This window comes from Musca domestica, unplaced genomic scaffold, assembly GCF_030504385.1.
Source record: "Musca domestica strain aabys unplaced genomic scaffold, Musca_domestica.polishedcontigs.V.1.1 60, whole genome shotgun sequence".
Taxonomy (NCBI): domain Eukaryota; kingdom Metazoa; phylum Arthropoda; class Insecta; order Diptera; family Muscidae; genus Musca; species Musca domestica.
Window position 1 is genome coordinate 1546989 of NW_026712364.1, and position 18553 is coordinate 1565541.

Genomic DNA, 18553 nt, shown 5'->3' on the forward strand with positions numbered 1-18553 from the left:
ACGATGTACCATGTTTGGATCAAATCGGATACTCCCTTCGAGAGTTATCGTGCGCACCAGCCAGCCAGACGGACGGACATCGCTAGATCGACTCCAAATGTCCTGAAACGGATTTGGTTCAATGAGACCTAGTTTCTAAGACCGTTATTTCGATGAGGCACGTTTTGGCCGTATCAAATGAAATATACCCTCTCTAGCCATATGACTGAGGGTATACCTAGCCATATGGATGAAGGTATAACTAGCCTCGTTGTCGAGGGTATAAAAACATCGCTAGAAAAAAAAACACAACATATTTATATTTACTCAAAATTTATTTGAAATATTTACAATTTGTTTCTTTGTATTCTACTGAAACCATATTCCATGTGTGGAGGGGTTCGACTCTTAAATAACTATGTGATATTCTTCTTAATCGTTTGGCTTAACTCTAAAAAAGGCATTAAATCGAAAATCATATGATTACTAGCTAAATAAGTAAATATTGCATTTGTTTTTTTTTTTTGTTATTGTTGTTGTAGAGCTGCATGTGGGGGACATGTCCAAATGAAGACAACATTAATCTGGTGTACAAAATCTTCATTACTTATTTTCAATTTGGACCTCCAGTCATTGGATGTCTACTCTATACAGGCAGAAATTAAACTTTGAAAATGGAAGCTTTGGGAAAAAGTAGGTTTAATATGCTAAGATTTACATTAGATTTCGAATCTTTTTATTAAGAAATAGTTTCGAACGAACATCATACAATGATAACTCAATTGTTTTTTTTTACAAAAATAATAAATTTAAACGAAATTTTTAAAAACTTAAAGAAAAAACTTGCTAAAACTACATCATGTAATGAACAACTTATAGCCGAACTAGTTTTTTGGGGTTTAAATAGTTTAAAAATTAAAAGACAGTGTTGAGATGACTTAATATAATTAAATTAAATAATAATAATAACAGTAACAACAAAAATAATAATAGAATATGAATGCATTAAAAGTAAAAATATTCATTTTGTTTTGTTTTTCGTGTTTTTGGTTTAGAAGAGTGGGTAGAAGGGGTGGGGTGGCTTATTTATAGTTCTTAAAAAATACACAATAATTATGCGAATTTTATTCGTCTATTAAAACCTATGAAAATGAGAAAAATCATTTTTCTTTTATTTTTGTTCTTTTTACGGCCATTATTCCACTTGCCAGCGCTTTCGTAGAGCAAGACGAAAACGAGAAGGACCTGTTGTAGATCCTCCTCTCTGACACTGCAAGTGAAAAAAGCTCCTTTTATATAACAATTTCCTTTCAATGTGATGTGTTCCTTTATGAGATACATGATTTTCCTAAGGAAAACAACAAAAGGCACTACAAGTTTTCACTAATTTTCCTCCCCCGACAGAGTTTTTTTTTTGTTTCGAATATAATTTTCTATCGTTTTAAATGAATTGTTGGCAATTTAATGGTTTATAACTTGGATTGTAGTAAAGGTAGAGTAAATATTTTGAGGGTGGTAGATTTTAGGGTCCTTAGCAGGCCTTACTGGAAGATAATGGAATCTTTATAACTTCAAGTACATTTTAGGGTCCCAAAGAGACCTTAGAGAAAAAAAAGGAATCATTATAACTTCAAGTAGCTGAGTTATTCATAAAAATCAATTAATTAATTATTTGGATTGAAAAAAACTTAAGCTTAAATATTTAAAAAATTATAACTTTAATATAAGATTTGGAGGTTTTTTTCATGATTGCTGCAGGGATTTATAAAATGTTAATTAAAGCAAAATTAATACCCATGGCTTTCAAAACAATCTAATTCTGTGTGTCAAGAAAATAAGTTCCAATGTTTGAAGGATTTGTATCCCAACTATCTTCCCTTAAGTCATTTTAGACCTGAGCTATTAGTTTTTTGTAAAATATTTTAATTTGGATGGATAATTATAATTTTAAAATATTAAAACGTTCAGTTTTCTAGGAATATTTGTAAAAATGTGAAATCTTTTAAGGAAAGTGAAGGAGGTCTAATTAAGAAAAAAAAATTAATTCCAATTTTTGAACTATTTTGGAACAGAGTTAGACATTTCATTCAGAAAGATATGAAATCAATCAAATGGATTATGAAAACTGATTTTTAGAAGAAAAAAATTATTAAGCCTCTAATAGGTCTCTCAACAATAAATCAGGTCCCAATGTTTTCAAGTCGCAAAACTGCCGCCTTTTAGGTCGTCTAAGGAAACTGAAGAAGGTCTAATTTTTGAAACGAACTTAATTCCAATTTTTGTATTATTTGTCATTCAAAAACATATGAGAGTGATGAGGGTATGATAGGTGATTTTTGAAAGCAACATTGTTAAACCTCTAATAGGTCCCTCAACAATCAATCAGATCACTAGTCTTCAAGTCGAAAAACTAGCGCCTTTTTGGTCGTCTACGGAAAGGGAAAAAGGTCTAATGTTTGTAAGACTAAACTCCAATTCTTAAATTAATTTTGGAAAAGAGTTACATATTTTATTCAAAAAAATATGAATACGAACAAAGAGGGTATGATAAATTTATTTAAAAATATCAATCAAAAATAGCCCTTTTAGAAACTTTCAAAATCTATTATATCAATTATTCTTGGTATCTAACTCACTCCTTTGCTCGGCTCATTAAAAGCATAACGAATTGAGTATTTAAGGAATCCTTTTTTAAGGAAGGAATGATACTAGACAATATCCTTAGAATTGACGATTGGTGATAAGGATAGATTTATAAATCATCTCATTTTTCTGCTCAAAAAATAGGGATAAGGACCTGATTTTAGGTGGAGTTTTTAGAAACCCTGATTATATCGTGGAAATATACTAGACCGAATGGAAATCCAAGATATTATTTAAAGGATCAGTACTATGAATTAATAGAAATAAAAAAAAATAATATTTAATTGAAGTCGCTGGGAAAAAAATTTAAAACTCATATAGGAGCGCAGCTCCCAACAAAGATCAATTTCAGGTTTTTGGACAATTTTTTCGAAATATGAAAGTAACAAAATTTCCAAAAACTAAGGGTTCTTTTATGCATGGTCTAAGTTGTTAGTAACCAATCATCCAAACTCGATTAAGAAAATCCAGCGAAACCACAACCAAGAAAACGGGGTTGGAAAAATTGGCGGGGGAGAGAAGGCCTTGTTGTCATGCTTAACGAGGTCTTCTCTCTCTCGGCTATGAAAGCGAATTCAGAATAATTATTCTCAGGATGAAAGGGTGAGATTTGCTGAGGATTTATGCTAATGAATGCGGTGAATTTTGGAAATGTAGACTCTGTTGATTTTGACTTCTCAAGGCGAATTTAGAATACTTATAATCAGGATGAAACGGTCAAATTTGTTAAGGATTTAAGGTAATGAAAGTGGGAAAAGAGGACTCTTTTGAGCTTGATTTACTGAGGATTTGATTTAAGCAAAACTTTCTATACCATTATGATTATCAGTGACTGACTTAAGAAACTGAAATACTAAAGCATACTTTTAGGCTGATTTAAATAATATTTTCATTGAAAAGTCTCGGAATTTTTTGTGGCTCATTCCTAAAGATTAAACGATTATAATTGGATAAAATAAATGCAAGCGATTTAAAGGAACCCGCAAATGAATTACTAAATTTTTTACAATTTTTTTTCTCATTAAAAATTTTAGTTTATAGCTCATGCAAAATACAATTTTTGAACAGAATTTTTATAGATTAAAGAGGACCCTAAATTAATTTTTTTTCAATTGATTTCACATAATATTTCCAAGGGTATAACTCAGTTTATGAAAGTGTTTTCAAATCCAAATTCAAGACATTATACTTTTAGATTACATGGGACCCTAAATTACAAAGAATATACATTCTACAACTACTTCACTCTGAATAAATAACAATATTTAAATTTTAACAATTAATTTAAAACAATCGTTAAAATGCCAATAATTCATTTAAAACGAATTACAAAATGTTTCTACTTTTCCAAAACAAAACCTTTGGGGGAGTAAGTACATACAACGACGACACTACAATACAATAACAATTGGCAGTCGTTTTGATGATGGAGTTTTGGGTGAGATGGAAAATGTCATCTTTCGAATGCTCTTTTTCCAACATAGCCTTCAAAACACACACACACATAATTTGAACCTCAAATAATTGCTAATTTTTCTGTGCCTTCTCCTCAGGCAATCTCTTCCACATACGTTGCCGGGAATATGCCCACTTGATTGCGCAGGGCACCCAACCACCAGCCATCCTCCTGTTTGGCATGAACTTCAATGATATCGCCAGGAATCAATTCAAGTTCATCGTACAATTTTGGTGTATAATTATAGAGGGCCTTACATCTACCTAAAACTACATGATGATGGGGTGTTGAAGATTCATTTAATGCTGGTACTGTTGCTGTCGTTGTGGTGTTATTGTCACTTATGTGATACTGCTGCTGCTGTTGTTGTTCCTGTTTAATTTCCATTGAATTTTGATAATAATTCTCGGCATTCTGCAAGGACTTCTCAATATTCGCCTTATGTTCTTTACGTCCACCCACTCCCACTGTTGTTGTCGACGACGTCAGCTGACCCTCTTCATCTTCGTCCTGTGAACTGAACTCATCAAAATCGGAATCTTGTTGATTGGAACCACCATCGGCCTGGCCACGATCATCACTGCAGGCATCATCATAGATATTTGCCGTTGTTCCAGACAAGGTTTTAGTTTTTCCATTTACCGCTCCCACCGCCGCCGCATTTGTTGCAACACAAACTTTGGCCTTATTCGAAAATGTTTCAATATTACTTTTACTGCGATTGAAATTTTTCATTGGAAAACTGCCTTCGGTCGACCCATTGCCATCCACACAGCTAATGTTTGTTGTCGATGTTGTGGTGTTACTCTGTGACATACTGTCGTAATCGTTGTTCGGATCATCACCATACTGGGGATTGCTGATCTTGTCGTTGTTCTTTAGCCATAAGGGTACTTTGAGTATGCTTTGTTGCAGGCCAGTACGATCCCGGGTTATCTGAAAGGGAGAAAAGAGGAGAGATTGGGATGTGTTTTAATGAAATTGCAAAAAACAACAAGGCCTATCGACCAAAAAGACAAATTTTGACAACAATTTGATTTTCTTCATATTAGCCATGGTCAATAAAAACCTTTGACATTGTTATTACACTGTGCAACAGAAAATATAAATAATAAAACAACAAAAATAATAACAGTAGACAATGACAGCAACATCAGCAGAAATGGTTCGAAAATTAAAGAAGCGACTTAAAATGGCTCGTGAGCTGAACATATCGCAATATTCCATTCGGCAAATATTGGAAAATGAGCTCGTGGTAAAGCCATTGAAAATCCAAAAAGTGCAAGAACTTACACCGCAACGGAAAGAAAATAGAATCAAAAATGCTAAAGAGTTGCTTCACTCGGCCGAAAGTGGTGAGCTGCCGAATTTGGTTTTCTCCGATGAGAAAACATTCGATGTCTAGCAGTTTGTAAACAAACAAAATGATCGTGTTTACTTGCCAAAGAGGTCAGCTGAAAATGTCCACCTTCGGTTGGCCACCAGACACCAGAACTCAAGTGCCGGCCATGGTGATGATGTGGGCCGCCATAACAGCCGATGGACTCTCTCGACCGTGGCATCAGAATAAATACTGAATATTATCGCGAAAATATTCTGGAGGTTGTATTAAAGTCTTCTCATTTGGTAGCAGACCTTGGACATTCCAACAGGACTCAGCAAGCGCCACCCAAGTTAGTTACAAAATGAGATTCCTCGCCTCATTTCCTGATACCAATCCGTTAGACTATTGTGTCTGGAGTATTTTGGATAGCAAAGTTGGCACTAAAAAATACGAAAGTTTCGATCATCTCAAGCAATCACTTCGCAGGGAATGGGCCTAAATACCGAAGGGAAACATTCGGGTAGCGTGTGACGGTTTCATTGGCCGTTTGAAGGTCATAATTTGTGCCAAAGGTGACCAATTCGAACAAATCTAAACTAATTCTAAAATTTGATGCTATTTCCGACATTTTTGCTTTCATTCAATAAAATTAAAAAAAAAAAAAACAGAAAAGAAAGTCTTAAAGTCGGGCGGGGCCGACTTTATAATACCCTACACCACTTTGCTAATTTAGTAGAGCTCCGCATAACAATTAAAAGTTTTTATGGGAGAATTCAATCATACACGCTATGATTATAATTATAATTTAAAATTCAAAGGACTAAATATGCCGAAGCATTTGTATTTTTTAAATTCGGACTTGTATTGCCCATTTTGTGCACAATTGATTTGAAATCGGATAAAAATATATATGGGAGCTACATCCAAATCGGAACCGATCTCGATAAAATTTGGCAAAGATATTTCTGAGCTGTATTTGATATATTTCCCTGAGTATCGTTGTTACGAAGTGCATATTATGGCTGTGGGTAACAAATATGAAAAATCGGATGAATCGTATATATGGGAGCTATAGCAATATCTGAACCGATCTTCACCAAATTTGACATACTAGTTTCTAGACTCAATTCGGCCGTAAGTGCCAAATTTCATCCCATTTGTGAAAATATTTAAAGTTTTATATATGGGAGCTATATCCAAATCTGAACCGATCTCGATAAAATTTAGCAAATATATTTCTGAGCTGTATTTAATATATTTCCCCAAATATTGTTGTTACATAGTACATATTACGGCTGCGGAGGACAAAAATAACAAATCGGATGAATAATATATATGGGAGCTATAGCTATATCTGAACCGATCTGGATCAAACTTGGCATACTTATTTTCAGGCCTAATTTCGTTGTATGTGCAAAATTCCATACTATTCGGGCTGATATTACACGTTTGGTGCACAGTAAAAGGCAAATCGGACGAAGATATATATGTGAGCTATATCTAAATTTTGACCGATTATCTCCAATTTCAATAGGGTTCGTCCTTGGGCCAAACAAATGATTTGTGCAAAATTTCATCTGGATGGGGCAATAAATGCGAACTGTACTTTGTTTACAAAAATACATGGATGGACGGACATGCATAAATCGACTCAGAATGTAATTCTATGCAGATCATCAAAAGGAACTATGGGTCTTTCTCGATTCCTTTTGCCTGTTACAAACAAATGCACAAAGACATAATACCCTGACCACCTTGTGGTGTAGGGTATAAAAATGTAAAAGTTATGGCGTTTGACTTTGTTGCAGTTTTTTTATCTCACCCTGTATGGTCTGTATTGCTAGGGAAAGGAAATACCTCTAATATGATCATAAAATACTTTTTGACTTAAATCATCTTGGCCGTTATGGACTTTGAAGGTCTATATAAGTGACTCCGTCTTGGACTTTCCTTATAAATCGTACTGTCTAACGAAGTTTTTTTGTCCATAGAAACAGAAAGCGAGATTCCATAAATGGGCTTTGTTTCGTTTGACCATTGGGCTTTCCGAATTGGAACATTTCCATTTATGACTGCATCCCTATCCTTGAGGGATATCATCTTTTCTGATTTTAATTTGAGTAGAAGTCTGGATAAAACTCGTTGGGGACATAAAATCAATTATCGGAGTATAGTAAAAATCCTAACAGGACCTGCTACTCTCTAATGCATTACGAAGCCTATTCCTGATTGCGACCACACTCTCCATAATATTCACCTGTATATGCTGGGCCAAAGGATGTGATGATCTAGGCTTATGATCCAATTCCAACAAAGCTGAGTGAAGCTTGAAACGAGCACCCTCCAAATAAGTAAGCATTGAACGAATCTGCAAAGAAAATTAATTTGAATCAAACATTTTTCAAAATACCCTTCCCCCAAACCTCCCCCAACTCACATGATACAACTTGTCGGTAATATTTTGATGTTCCTGGCTATTTAACGACTGTGACAGACCCTTTAGGCCATTACGCGAACGTCTTTCCCTTTCCAAATCCGTTTTGACCAGCTGCAAAAGTTTCACCAGGGCATGTTTGCGCCTCTCGCGATTCATGGCCAGTGTGGTGTGTTCGCAGTAGAAATCTGGCAGCAACTGTTCACTTGGACCCTCAGCATTACGGCGAATATTTTTAATGATTTGCATATCCTTGACCACATTACAATTATCAACCTGCGGCTGTAGACGTTGCATAAGACTTTCCATAATCGGATTCATGTTGGCCGTCAGGGCGGCATAGTTCGAGACGAAATTTTTCATATTGATGAGACGTTGATTTTCAATATTCTGCAAAAGAGAAGATCCCCTCAGCACTGCCATTTCCCAATCGACTCGGGCCCTTTCGGCACGAATGCACAGGGTGTAGTATTCCACATCAGCCTTCTTGACAGCTTCTTCGGCCTTCTTCCGTTTATTATCCAATTTGGCACAATCTTTTTCGGCCAATTTGATTTCCTTCTCGGCGGCTTGTTTGTTCGCGCTTTGATGGAGCAGGGCAATGGAGGGGGATTTTTGTATTCTTACATCCAACATGGCATCTTGGAGTTTTTCATTTTCCCGAGCAGCTGTGTGCGAGGCTTTTTTGCCCTTGGCCTCACTGGCACGCCATTCCGCCAGGACGCGTGCAGCCTTGTCCACATTACTTTCGACCTTTAAATAAAAAGAGAATTAGAGGTACCGAATAGTGGGATTATGGTTTATTGGCTTACCGATTTCCTGGTCTTATGATGCCCCTCTACAATTGATTTTAGTGGCTTAACAACCTCCTCGGCCAGAGAAGCTGATAGCTGGCGATGTATATCACTGCGTGTTTCCATTTCAGTAGCCACACCACGCCAGGCATCAGCAATGGTACCGGGTAATTCACGACATGCCTTGTTCAATTTATTGGCCATTTTCGAGAGAGATTTCGAGTACATAAGTTCAGAATCGATTCTGCAAAAGAGAGTGGAGTTATATAAGCTGTGAAATGCGGAAACTGGTTTAAGACTTACCTTTCTTGAAGTATAACAATAAGTTCTTTGCCAAAATCTCCACCTTGTTTGACATATCGACGCAATTCTTCGAAGCCATTTTGGCCCTGGAAAGAGAAATAGGAAATTTCGGTAGGTTAGAATTTTGGTAAAATTTGGGAGTCTTTGAAACTTGAGAATAATTAAAAATCTGGCCACATTTTCTTAACCTCAAAAGGTATTTTTTAAAAAAGAGATAAACAAAATTTGGACTGATATTTCAATGGATTCTCTATGAATAGAGGGCCTTTTAAAGGTCTTCTAAGGGTAGAAGGCCTTCAGATCTTCTGAGGATAAAAAACCCACTGTAGGCATTTTGGGGATGGAAGACCAAGTCTTCCATGGATTGAAGACCTTCTACAAGTCTTCTATGGATAGAGGTCCTTCCACAGTTCTCCTATGAATGGAGGACCTTCTAAAGGTCTTCTGGGGATGGAGAACCCTTCTGGATATAGAAGACCTCCTCCAGGTCTTCTATGGATAGAAGACCTCCTCCAGGTCTTCTATGGATAGACGACCTCCTCCAGGTCTTCTATGGATAGACGACCTCCTCCAGGTCTTCTATGGATAGACGACCTCCTCCAGGTCTTCTATGGATAGACGACCTCCTCCAGGTCTTCTATGGATAGAAGACCTCCTCCAGGTCTTCTATGGATAGAAGACCTCCTCCAGGTCTTCTATGGATAGAAGACCTCCTCCAGGTCTTCTATGGATAGAAGACCTCCTCCAGGTCTTCTATGGATAGAAGACCTCCTCCAGGTCTTCTATGGATAGAAGACCTCCTCCAGGTCTTCTATGGATAGAAGACCTCCTCCAGGTCTTCTATGGATAGAAGACCTCCTTCAGGTCTTCTATGGATAGAAGACCTCCTTCAGGTCTTCTATGGATAGAAGACCTCCTCCAGGTCTTCTATTTATAGAAGACCTCCTCCAGGTCTTCTATGGATAGAAGACCTTCTTCAGGTCTTCTATGGATACAAGACCTCCTTCAGATCTTCTGTGGATAGAAGACCTTCTTCTGGTCTTCTATGAACAGAAGACCTCCTTCAGGTCTTCTATGCATAGAAGACCTCCTTCAGGTCTTCTATGGATAGAAGACCTCCTTCAAGTCTTCTATGAATAGAAGACCTCCTTTAGGTCTTCAGGAATCCTACAGGTCTTCTGTGGATAAAAATCCTTTAACGGATCCTCTATGGATAGAAGACATTCTACAGGTCCTCTGTAGCTAAAACACCTTGCATATGATAGAATACCTTAATTCCTCTTCTCGCCATCTTACCTCTTGTCCCGGCTTCTTTGTGCCCGGCGACGATTGTTCCGCCTCACGCGAATCATTCAGCTCATTGCTGCTATCAGCAGCAATGTTGTCACTACTCAGGCACTGGCTGTCATATAAATGCATGGATGAGGTCATTTTCGACTCCCGACCACTTTCATCGAGACTTTTATCCTGCGACGCCCCTCGACTGGCAGCCTGCCGCAGAACCGTGCTACCATTCAACGAGGGAGAATTTCGGCATTCAGCATTGCTTAGATTCAACTTCGACGAACCGATTCTTTGCACCAATGGTTGCCGCTGTACCACCTCCCTTATTTTATGGCCCTCCTCACCGATCCAATGCTTGACGCCCGTCCATCCCTTCTTCAGCTTCTGCTTGTTATGGGTGAAATTTATGAGGCGGGCATTTTTATTCTTCAGCAGAGTTATGCGTCTTTCACTCGGTTTTAGCTGATCGCGATGCATGCAATACTCCAAATCAATGTCCTGATTGAAATCCTCCGATTCATTGATTTGACGAGTGATCTCGTTGAGCTCATCTATGGAGACGAACAGTGATTGGGGATTCAAACTTTGACAGCTAACCGATTTCAAATCGTAATCATCAAAATTCAGCGAAGCTTGGCTACACAGGCTGTTTTTGGAGCCCAGGCCAATTGCGGCCCCATTTCGATGGTTGATGGATGTACTACTGCTGAAGACCACACTACGTCGTTTGGTGCGTCTTTGGTGGATGTTTTCGGCACTTTGGAAAAGCTTTTTCTGGCTCAAGAAACTGCTGCGTTTCGGTTCCAAAAAGAAGGGGGTATTTGGTTCACTTTTGCTCTTCAAAACCCCTGCAGCAACCACAGAGGGGGAGGAATTCTCCTTGTCTGCATCGTTGTCCTCCTCTTCTTTGCCGGTCATTTCATCATCCTCATCGGCATTCAATTCGTTGTCTGTTGTGGCTGCCAAATCACATTTACTTTGGCCATACAGTTCTGGTAATTTTGGCAAGGCCATATTTTCAATGTCCTCCTCCTCCTCCGTATTGGTGGTCATTATTTGATCCTCTTCCTCCATGAGATTCATGGAGGGCGCTTTTTGCAGATAAACCTTGATTTCGGAACGATGTAAATTCTGTGCCGACTGGGAATGGCCCTTCTGAGCCAATATTGATTTCGGTCGCTGATGATTTGTGGTCCTTGTCGTTTCGTAGTAATTGGACATTTGATTGACGGGTGTCATGTCACTGTCGGAGGATTTTTCAGAGCTGGGGGAGGCGCATTCCAATTCTTCTCTTTTCACAATTTTCTGAGGCGTGTCAAAGGCCATTTCGAAAACATCCTTTTCCTGTTGCTCTCCTCCATCGGCAGTTACCACCACCACCGGTGTACTGCTAAGGGCATCCACGAAAATCTCATTTTCACTACCCGACGACGAGTGAATGGCCTTGTTTTGTTCCAATTCCTGCAGGGCCTTAAGGTTGCTGTTGATGGGCAAGTCAATGGTCTTGATTTTACTGCAATTCGTGGCCGCAATACCACCACCAATCATTTTCAAACGTTCCTCGCTAACATCGAAACGTTCCGCATCCAGTGTTGTGGATGATATCAGAACTGGAGCACCGATTTCCAAACGATGATCCTCGGATAGAGAACCGGTCATATCATAGCTACCGGAAATTACTTTTTGTGGTGACACCGCCCGTCTTCCAGTCTGGCTGCGACGTGTAATTTTACTGCTAAGGGTGGAGTAGCGTTTGCTGATTTTATTGATGAGGCTGTTGTTGAGTAGACCACTGCCATTGTTGCTATTACTGCTGCTGCTGTTGTTGTTGTTGTTCGCCTCAGGCACATCTGGGGCACTGTTCAATTTGAACTTATGGGATCGGAGGCGATTCATTTTGATGGTGTTTTTACTATTGTGGGGAAGGGTTTTTTGTCTTAGGTTGTGGGTTGTATTTTGGATTGTTTGTAGGGTTTAAATTGTCCTTAGCATTTTTCCGGATTTTGACCTTAGTATCGCAGTTTTTTTCCTTTTATATTTCTATAGTTTAAATTATAAGTTGTTATTTAGAAGTTTTTTTTGTGTTTTTGTTTTAAATTCAAGCACAACAACAAAAGCATGATTTCATTTTAAGTTAGTTACAGTGAAGATTTCCAAACTAAATAAAATATTTGAGTCGGATCAGGTGCTAAATCAAGTCAAGATTTAGGGGCTAAATTGTATATTTAAATTATATTGAATCGAGACCTGCAGAATTTTCTTGTCAGGAGACTTTTTAGCAGCACTTTTTATGGGTTTTATTGACATAGGATCTTCAATAGGTTAAAAATCTAAGTATTATTCTCTAACTCCACCCAACAATGAACATTTTTTTGGTTTTGTCAAAACCGATTATCTATTTATAAAGGATCGTCAACTAAGGGGCCTTCTCCAGATAAACTTCTAAAGACGTTAAACCTACCCAGGCTATTCAGACCTTATCGAGATAAATTTTTTCATAACTATTTTAAACATTTTGTAGAAATCTATATTAGACGATCTTCAACTGTCTTCCCTATATATATGCAGGCCTTCATATTTCGTTGGAAGATGTCTATTTTATTGGAGTGTCATGTACTGGCTTCTATGCACGAAATGCATTTACTATATCCTATATACGAAAACCTCTAAAGATAAAATAATTTCTCCAGCAAGATTACTTTTCTTCTTTTGACAGAAAGACCCCCTAAAAGTCTTCCACCGGCAAAGGATCTCTAAATATTGTTTTCGGCAGTCGCTGGACATAGAATCTCGTCACAATGTCTTCTAAAATAAAAAAAAAAACATCAGATATATGATTCCGTGGGTAGAAGTCCTTCCTGAGGTCGTTCATAGGTCAGCGATTTCCTTCAGGTATTCTATAGATAGAGGTCATCCTGCATCTATCATACATATAGTTATAGATATTCTATAAATAGCATTTCGGATATTCTATAGATAAAAAACTCTTCACATATTCTATAGGTAGGTAGACCGGAAAAGCTTTCTTGGTAAGTCTTCTATTGAACCTCTCTCAGGTCTTCTTTAGAAAAAAAAAACACCTTTTCCAGGTTTTTTTCTGGGATCTGAAAAACTTTCTCAGGACTTCTATAGAAAAAAATGACCTTATCTAGGTTTATTTTTGAATTAAACACCTTCAATATAGGTAACAACCATTTTCAATCATAATCTTCTTCAGGTCTTCTACATATAAGATTATATTTTATGCTTAGAAATCCTACTCCAGGGATCCATTAGAAACAAGACATTCTCTAGGCTTCCTTTATTTCGAATGCCTATTTCAGATCGTCTATTGTTATAAGAGCTTTTTCAGGGTTTCTATAGACAAATAGCCTTTTCAAGGTATTCTAGAACTAGAATAACTTTTCTGGGCATTCCAAAGATATAACACTTTCTCATAGTCTCCCATAGAAATCTAACCTAAAAATATAGAAACCTTCTTCAGACCTTTTGAGGATAGAAGATTTTCTTTACAATTTTTTTTAAGGTAACGAACTTTTTCACATCTTCTGCAGATAGAAGACATTCTCCAGGTCTCCTGTATATATGATATATTCTTCAAATTCGATGGGTATTTATAAAATATCATCTTGAGAAAATCTTCTCAAGGTCTTCTAAACATAGGAAATCTTCTTGAAATCTTTGGAGGATTCCAGGGTCCAAAACCTGAATCCAGGGTTCAGGGACTTAGCCACAAATAAAAAAAAATATTTAATGGCGCCCAACATCCTATATAATTTCCACATAAAATGTGCAAAAAATTTTTTTAATCTTTTGATTACTCAGGTCCCATATTAAATTGTCATTCAGTTTGTAATATTCCTAAATATTCGTCGTAGACCCCATAATGTATATATATATATGATCAGCATAAAATTCTAAGTCGATTTAACGATGTCCATCTGTCTGTCTGTTGAAATCACGATACAGCCCACATTATTTGACGTAGATCTTCAACATTTTCCCACGAATTTGTCTAAAAATTGGTATTTGTTGGTCATAATGGGTCATAACTCCGGTACAATGTTTTGGGATAGCCCCTATGTAACTGTACCTCCCGATTTTCGTTATTTTGATAATGATAGCCACTTTATTTGACGGAATTGTCCCAAATTTGGTATTTAAAGGTTGAAACAGGTTCTAACTTCAGCGGCTAAGTAGTGTATATAATGATTCACGTTCTCATGTAGCCCCCATATAAAAACGATACATCCTGATATTTGGTAATTTAGTCATTTTAGCTACATTTTTATCGGATTTGTTTTAAATTTGGTAATTAGAGTTGGTACATTTTCGAACATTTTCTATATACAGGGTTGCCCATATTCGACGGACATTTGGGCCCTTTGGGCCGATTCCAATCGACGAGGCTTGTCCACAGGCAACATTCTTTGCGTCAATTGAATATTGTACGGAAACAAATGCAAATCAATGCGAATAATCCGTTGTAAAGTGGACCGAGCCATGCCCAACTGCTGAGAACGGCGTTTTTGTATATCCCACATACAGGTACAGTATCTTCTAATTTTCGATTTAAAAAACGTTTTGTCCATAATATCCGATCAAATAAGTGGAATTTTAGCATTTCGGTTTTAGCATGGAAAGAAGTTTGATACTGATTGACCATCCGCATACTTTCTCAGTGAATTATTTTTCTTCCCACAATTTGGGGATATAATACTTTTGGACTTAAGTAGAAGTTATACTTTAAAAATCGAAAAACAGTAATAACAATCATATTAGAGTGCTACACCGTTTAATAGTTGCTATCACGGGTTTTTGATAGAAATATTCTGTAGCACTTCCATAAAATAATTAACATTTGATTAGACGCCATTGCTCTTCTTTCAGGGTTTTGAAAAAAAACATAAATATCTTAGTAAAGGCTGCATTTCATTGGGCGCCATTTTCTATTTTTCATTTCAGAAGCAAATTTTGCCGAAATTATAATAAACATTATTTTTGTTAAACTATTCTCACGCTCCTTTGCACCTTCTTGCTCAATCTGATGGAGAGTAGAGGGCAAAGGATGTAGTACTTCTAGAAAATTACCTAAATTTGATTGGGCTCCATTTCCTATATTTCTCGTTTATGTCCTACTATTCTCTCTCTCTCTCTCTCTGATAATTCATAAAGATTGCCAAAAAAAAAAAAAATATATATATATATAGAAATTTGTTTGGGCGCCATTTTTATTTTTCATTTATAAAAATATTAGGTGTCAAATTTAAAAAAATGTTAATCTCTACGATTCTCTCTCCTTGCGATAGTGCATAATAAAGAATTCAGTACTTCTGCAAAATTGGACAAATTTGATTGCGCGCCATTTAATTTTTTCATATCCAAAAGTATTAGGCACCGATTGTTGACAAAGTTAATGTTAGTCTCCTACGTCCTTACTCTCTCTCTCTCTTTATTACCTGAATTTGATTGGGCGCCATTTCTTTTTTTCGCTAGTCTCCAAATTTGACAAACAAAAACGTTATAATCCTACAATTCTCTCTCTATTTAATCCTCTAATTGTCTCTTGTGAAGCATATATTTTTCAGATTTTTCATATTACTTGAAATGGATTGGGCGCCATTATCCTTTTTCTTTTCAAATCAAAAACGATTGGGCGCCAAAATGTTGGCAAACATTAATCTTCTACTTCCTCTCTCTCTCTCTTTATATTTCTTCCTCTCTTTCTCTCATTTGAAGTATCTATGATGGAAACTTTCTTCCACCAATCGATATTTACGTTTTGACCACCCACAACTAACAATTGGGTCAGATTTAATCTCTATTTTTTTCTGTTCTTTATTATGTTATTCTCTAAAGTAGCTAAGACTCCGCACTGGCATCTATTGAGGAACCTTTGTTTTCTTTGTCATTTAAGCAGCTCACGTGGCTTAATGTGTGTTGCCAGCCATTAGTACTCATGTCATTTGGAATTATTGTTTGATGTCGGGTGATTCTAGTTGTCTATGAGTGCCGACTATTAGCCATACAATCAGCGTTAATGCCTAGAAATCTCTGTCTTTCTACCTCTTTTTCTCTTAGTGCGGGGGAAATCCATTCATTAAAATGGCAGCATACACCCGCTTATGAATGAAAGGGTCATAAAACGGTCTTTTTAGCGGCTAACGCATGCCATGCAACATTAGTTGCTAAATAGGTCTTTCTTTTTCTAAAATCATTCCGAAAATGGGAAACCCTGGAGTGTTAGGCATGATACCTGAGTAGTCATCAAAGCCATTCAAAAAAAAAATGTAAAGAGGATGCAAGTAAATCATGCCAGAAAAAAATCTATGGAAGCCAAGTGAAAAAAAAAACGAAACAAGCTCTGAACCGAACATGACACAAAACGCATGCTTAAGAACAACAAAACTTGAAAAAGAGACCCACCTGACCAAAAGCCACACACGCGTGTCTGAGTGTGTGTGTGCACGCGCGGGATGGAAGGAGAGTGGGTGTTTCAGTTTTGAAGAAAAAAAATGTGGAACATTTCTAGTTGCCTCATCTGAAAGCTGATTTTCCTCGGAACAATGAATGGGGCTCCTCTTCAGTGGAGGAAGAATGTAGAGGAGGTTGTTGTTTTGCCCACCTTCACAGAGCGCTGAACTAAATTCCTGGGCATAAATCTACCCCAAGAGGTTAAGGCGTTTTGGGAAAGAGGCCAGCCAGTCAGCCAGCCAGTTCGTCGCTTTTAAGGTGGAATGGCATTTGAGGCACAGGTGGGTGATTTGGTTGCTGGTCGGCTGTGTTTGTCATTGATAGCAAGCAGCCTCAAATCGATCGATACATAAGTTCGAAGACTTCTCTGCATTTGTTGCATTCAAATGCAATGACGACCACACGACGACGTCGAAGACAACGATGGTGGGGAGGGGGAGACATCAACATAAGAAGGCAGTGAAGTGGCTGGCGGTTGCACAAAAAAACACCAAGTGAATGCAGGTCGCCCAAATCACTTGTACCAAAGTATGAATGGGAGGAGGTGGTAAAGCTCGTTGCTTGTTATTTAAGCGGTTTACAAAATCGAAAAAAAAAAAACACAAATCAAAAAAAAAAAAAAAAAAAAACGCAAAACGAAACAGGGTCGTTGGGTAGTTAGGTTGTACGATTCTGGGGATTTGAGTAATGCTGTTGTGGTCGCCGCGCCACCGCCACGACAGCGACATCTGTGGTTTCAATTATTCCAGCCAGCCAGTTTCTTCAAATCATTGAAGAACAGCAGACAAAAAGTAAATACCTCGATAATCACACAATAGATAATTGTCATGGCATGGTATTGGATGCGAAGCCTTAAGGGGAGGGCAGCCGGTCTTTGCTGTGCCATTGCCGCTTCTTCGCCAAGCGCTGATGCCGTTGCAGTTGGACCATAAAGACATTTGAGTTTTTTGTGGCGCGTGTGATGATGCATTGAATTACAATGGGGGTTTCTTTTTTCTTCGGTTCTCTAAATTACAGTATTATTAACGACAACTAGTTAAATAACAATAAAAACAACAACAAAAACAAAAAGTTATGTTTAAATTATGAACAAGATTATTGGAGTTTGCTTCTTAGCCAGTTTTTGTGCGGAAAAATTGAAAATATTTTCAAGAGAAAAAATTATGAGTTTTTTTTGGAGAAAAAACCGAGCGTTTTTCTTAAGGAAAACTGTAGACGAGTTTTGTTAATGATTTTAGGAATCACCTAAAAGTGACTTTAGAAAAAAATATTTTAAAAAAATCCAAAATCCACTTTAATTGATGTCATTTGAAAAAATATTTTTAAAAAATCCACTTTTATAGGTGGCGCCTGAAACAATATTTTTGAAAAATTCAGGTTTATAAGTATCCTTTAAAGCAATATTTTTGAAAAATTCAGGTTTATAAGTATCCTTTATAGCAATATTTTTTAAAAATCCACGTTTATTGATGACCATTGAAAAAATATTTTTTAAAAATCCACGTTTATTGATGACCATTGAAAAAATATTTTTAAAAAATCCACGTTTATAAGTTGCCCTTGAAACAATATTTTTGAAAAATTCACGTTTATTGATGACTTTCAAAAAATATTTTTAAAAATCCCCATTTATAAGTGTACCTTGAAAAAATATTTTTACAAATCCCCATTTATAAGTGTACCTTGTAAAAATATTTTTAAAAAAAATCTAAGTTTATATATGTCCTTTAAAATAATTTTTAAAAATCCACGTTCCTATGTGGCTCTTGAAAAAATATTTTTAAAAATCCCCATTTATAAGTGTACCTTGTAAAAATATTTTTTAAAAAAATCTAAGTTTGTATATTTCCTTTAAAAATAAT

General features: G+C 36.8%; 1 protein-coding gene across 5 annotated transcripts in view; it reads right to left on the bottom strand.

The window, feature by feature from the left end:
- Positions 1-295: 295 nt before the first annotated feature.
- Positions 296-18553, bottom strand: part of LOC101894381 (SH3 and F-BAR domain-containing protein DDB_G0274695) — a 197558-nt gene continuing 179300 nt past the window's right edge. For 3 of the 5 annotated variants that reach the window (XM_011294391.3, XM_011294390.3, XM_020036884.2), the window contains 5 exons: positions 8934-9019; positions 8649-8874; positions 7840-8589; positions 7660-7770; positions 296-5014 (listed from right to left, as the gene is read on the bottom strand). In XM_011294391.3, coding sequence (XP_011292693.1) covers positions 4172-5014; positions 7660-7770; positions 7840-8589; positions 8649-8874; positions 8934-9019 — 2016 coding nt within the window. In that variant the 3' untranslated portion in view covers positions 296-4171. Of the gene's footprint in view, positions 5015-7659; positions 7771-7839; positions 8590-8648; positions 8875-8933; positions 9020-10229; positions 12258-16643; positions 17289-18553 lie in introns of those variants that run through there. The other 2 variants (XM_005183911.4, XM_059129341.1) reach the window with 2 other exon arrangements.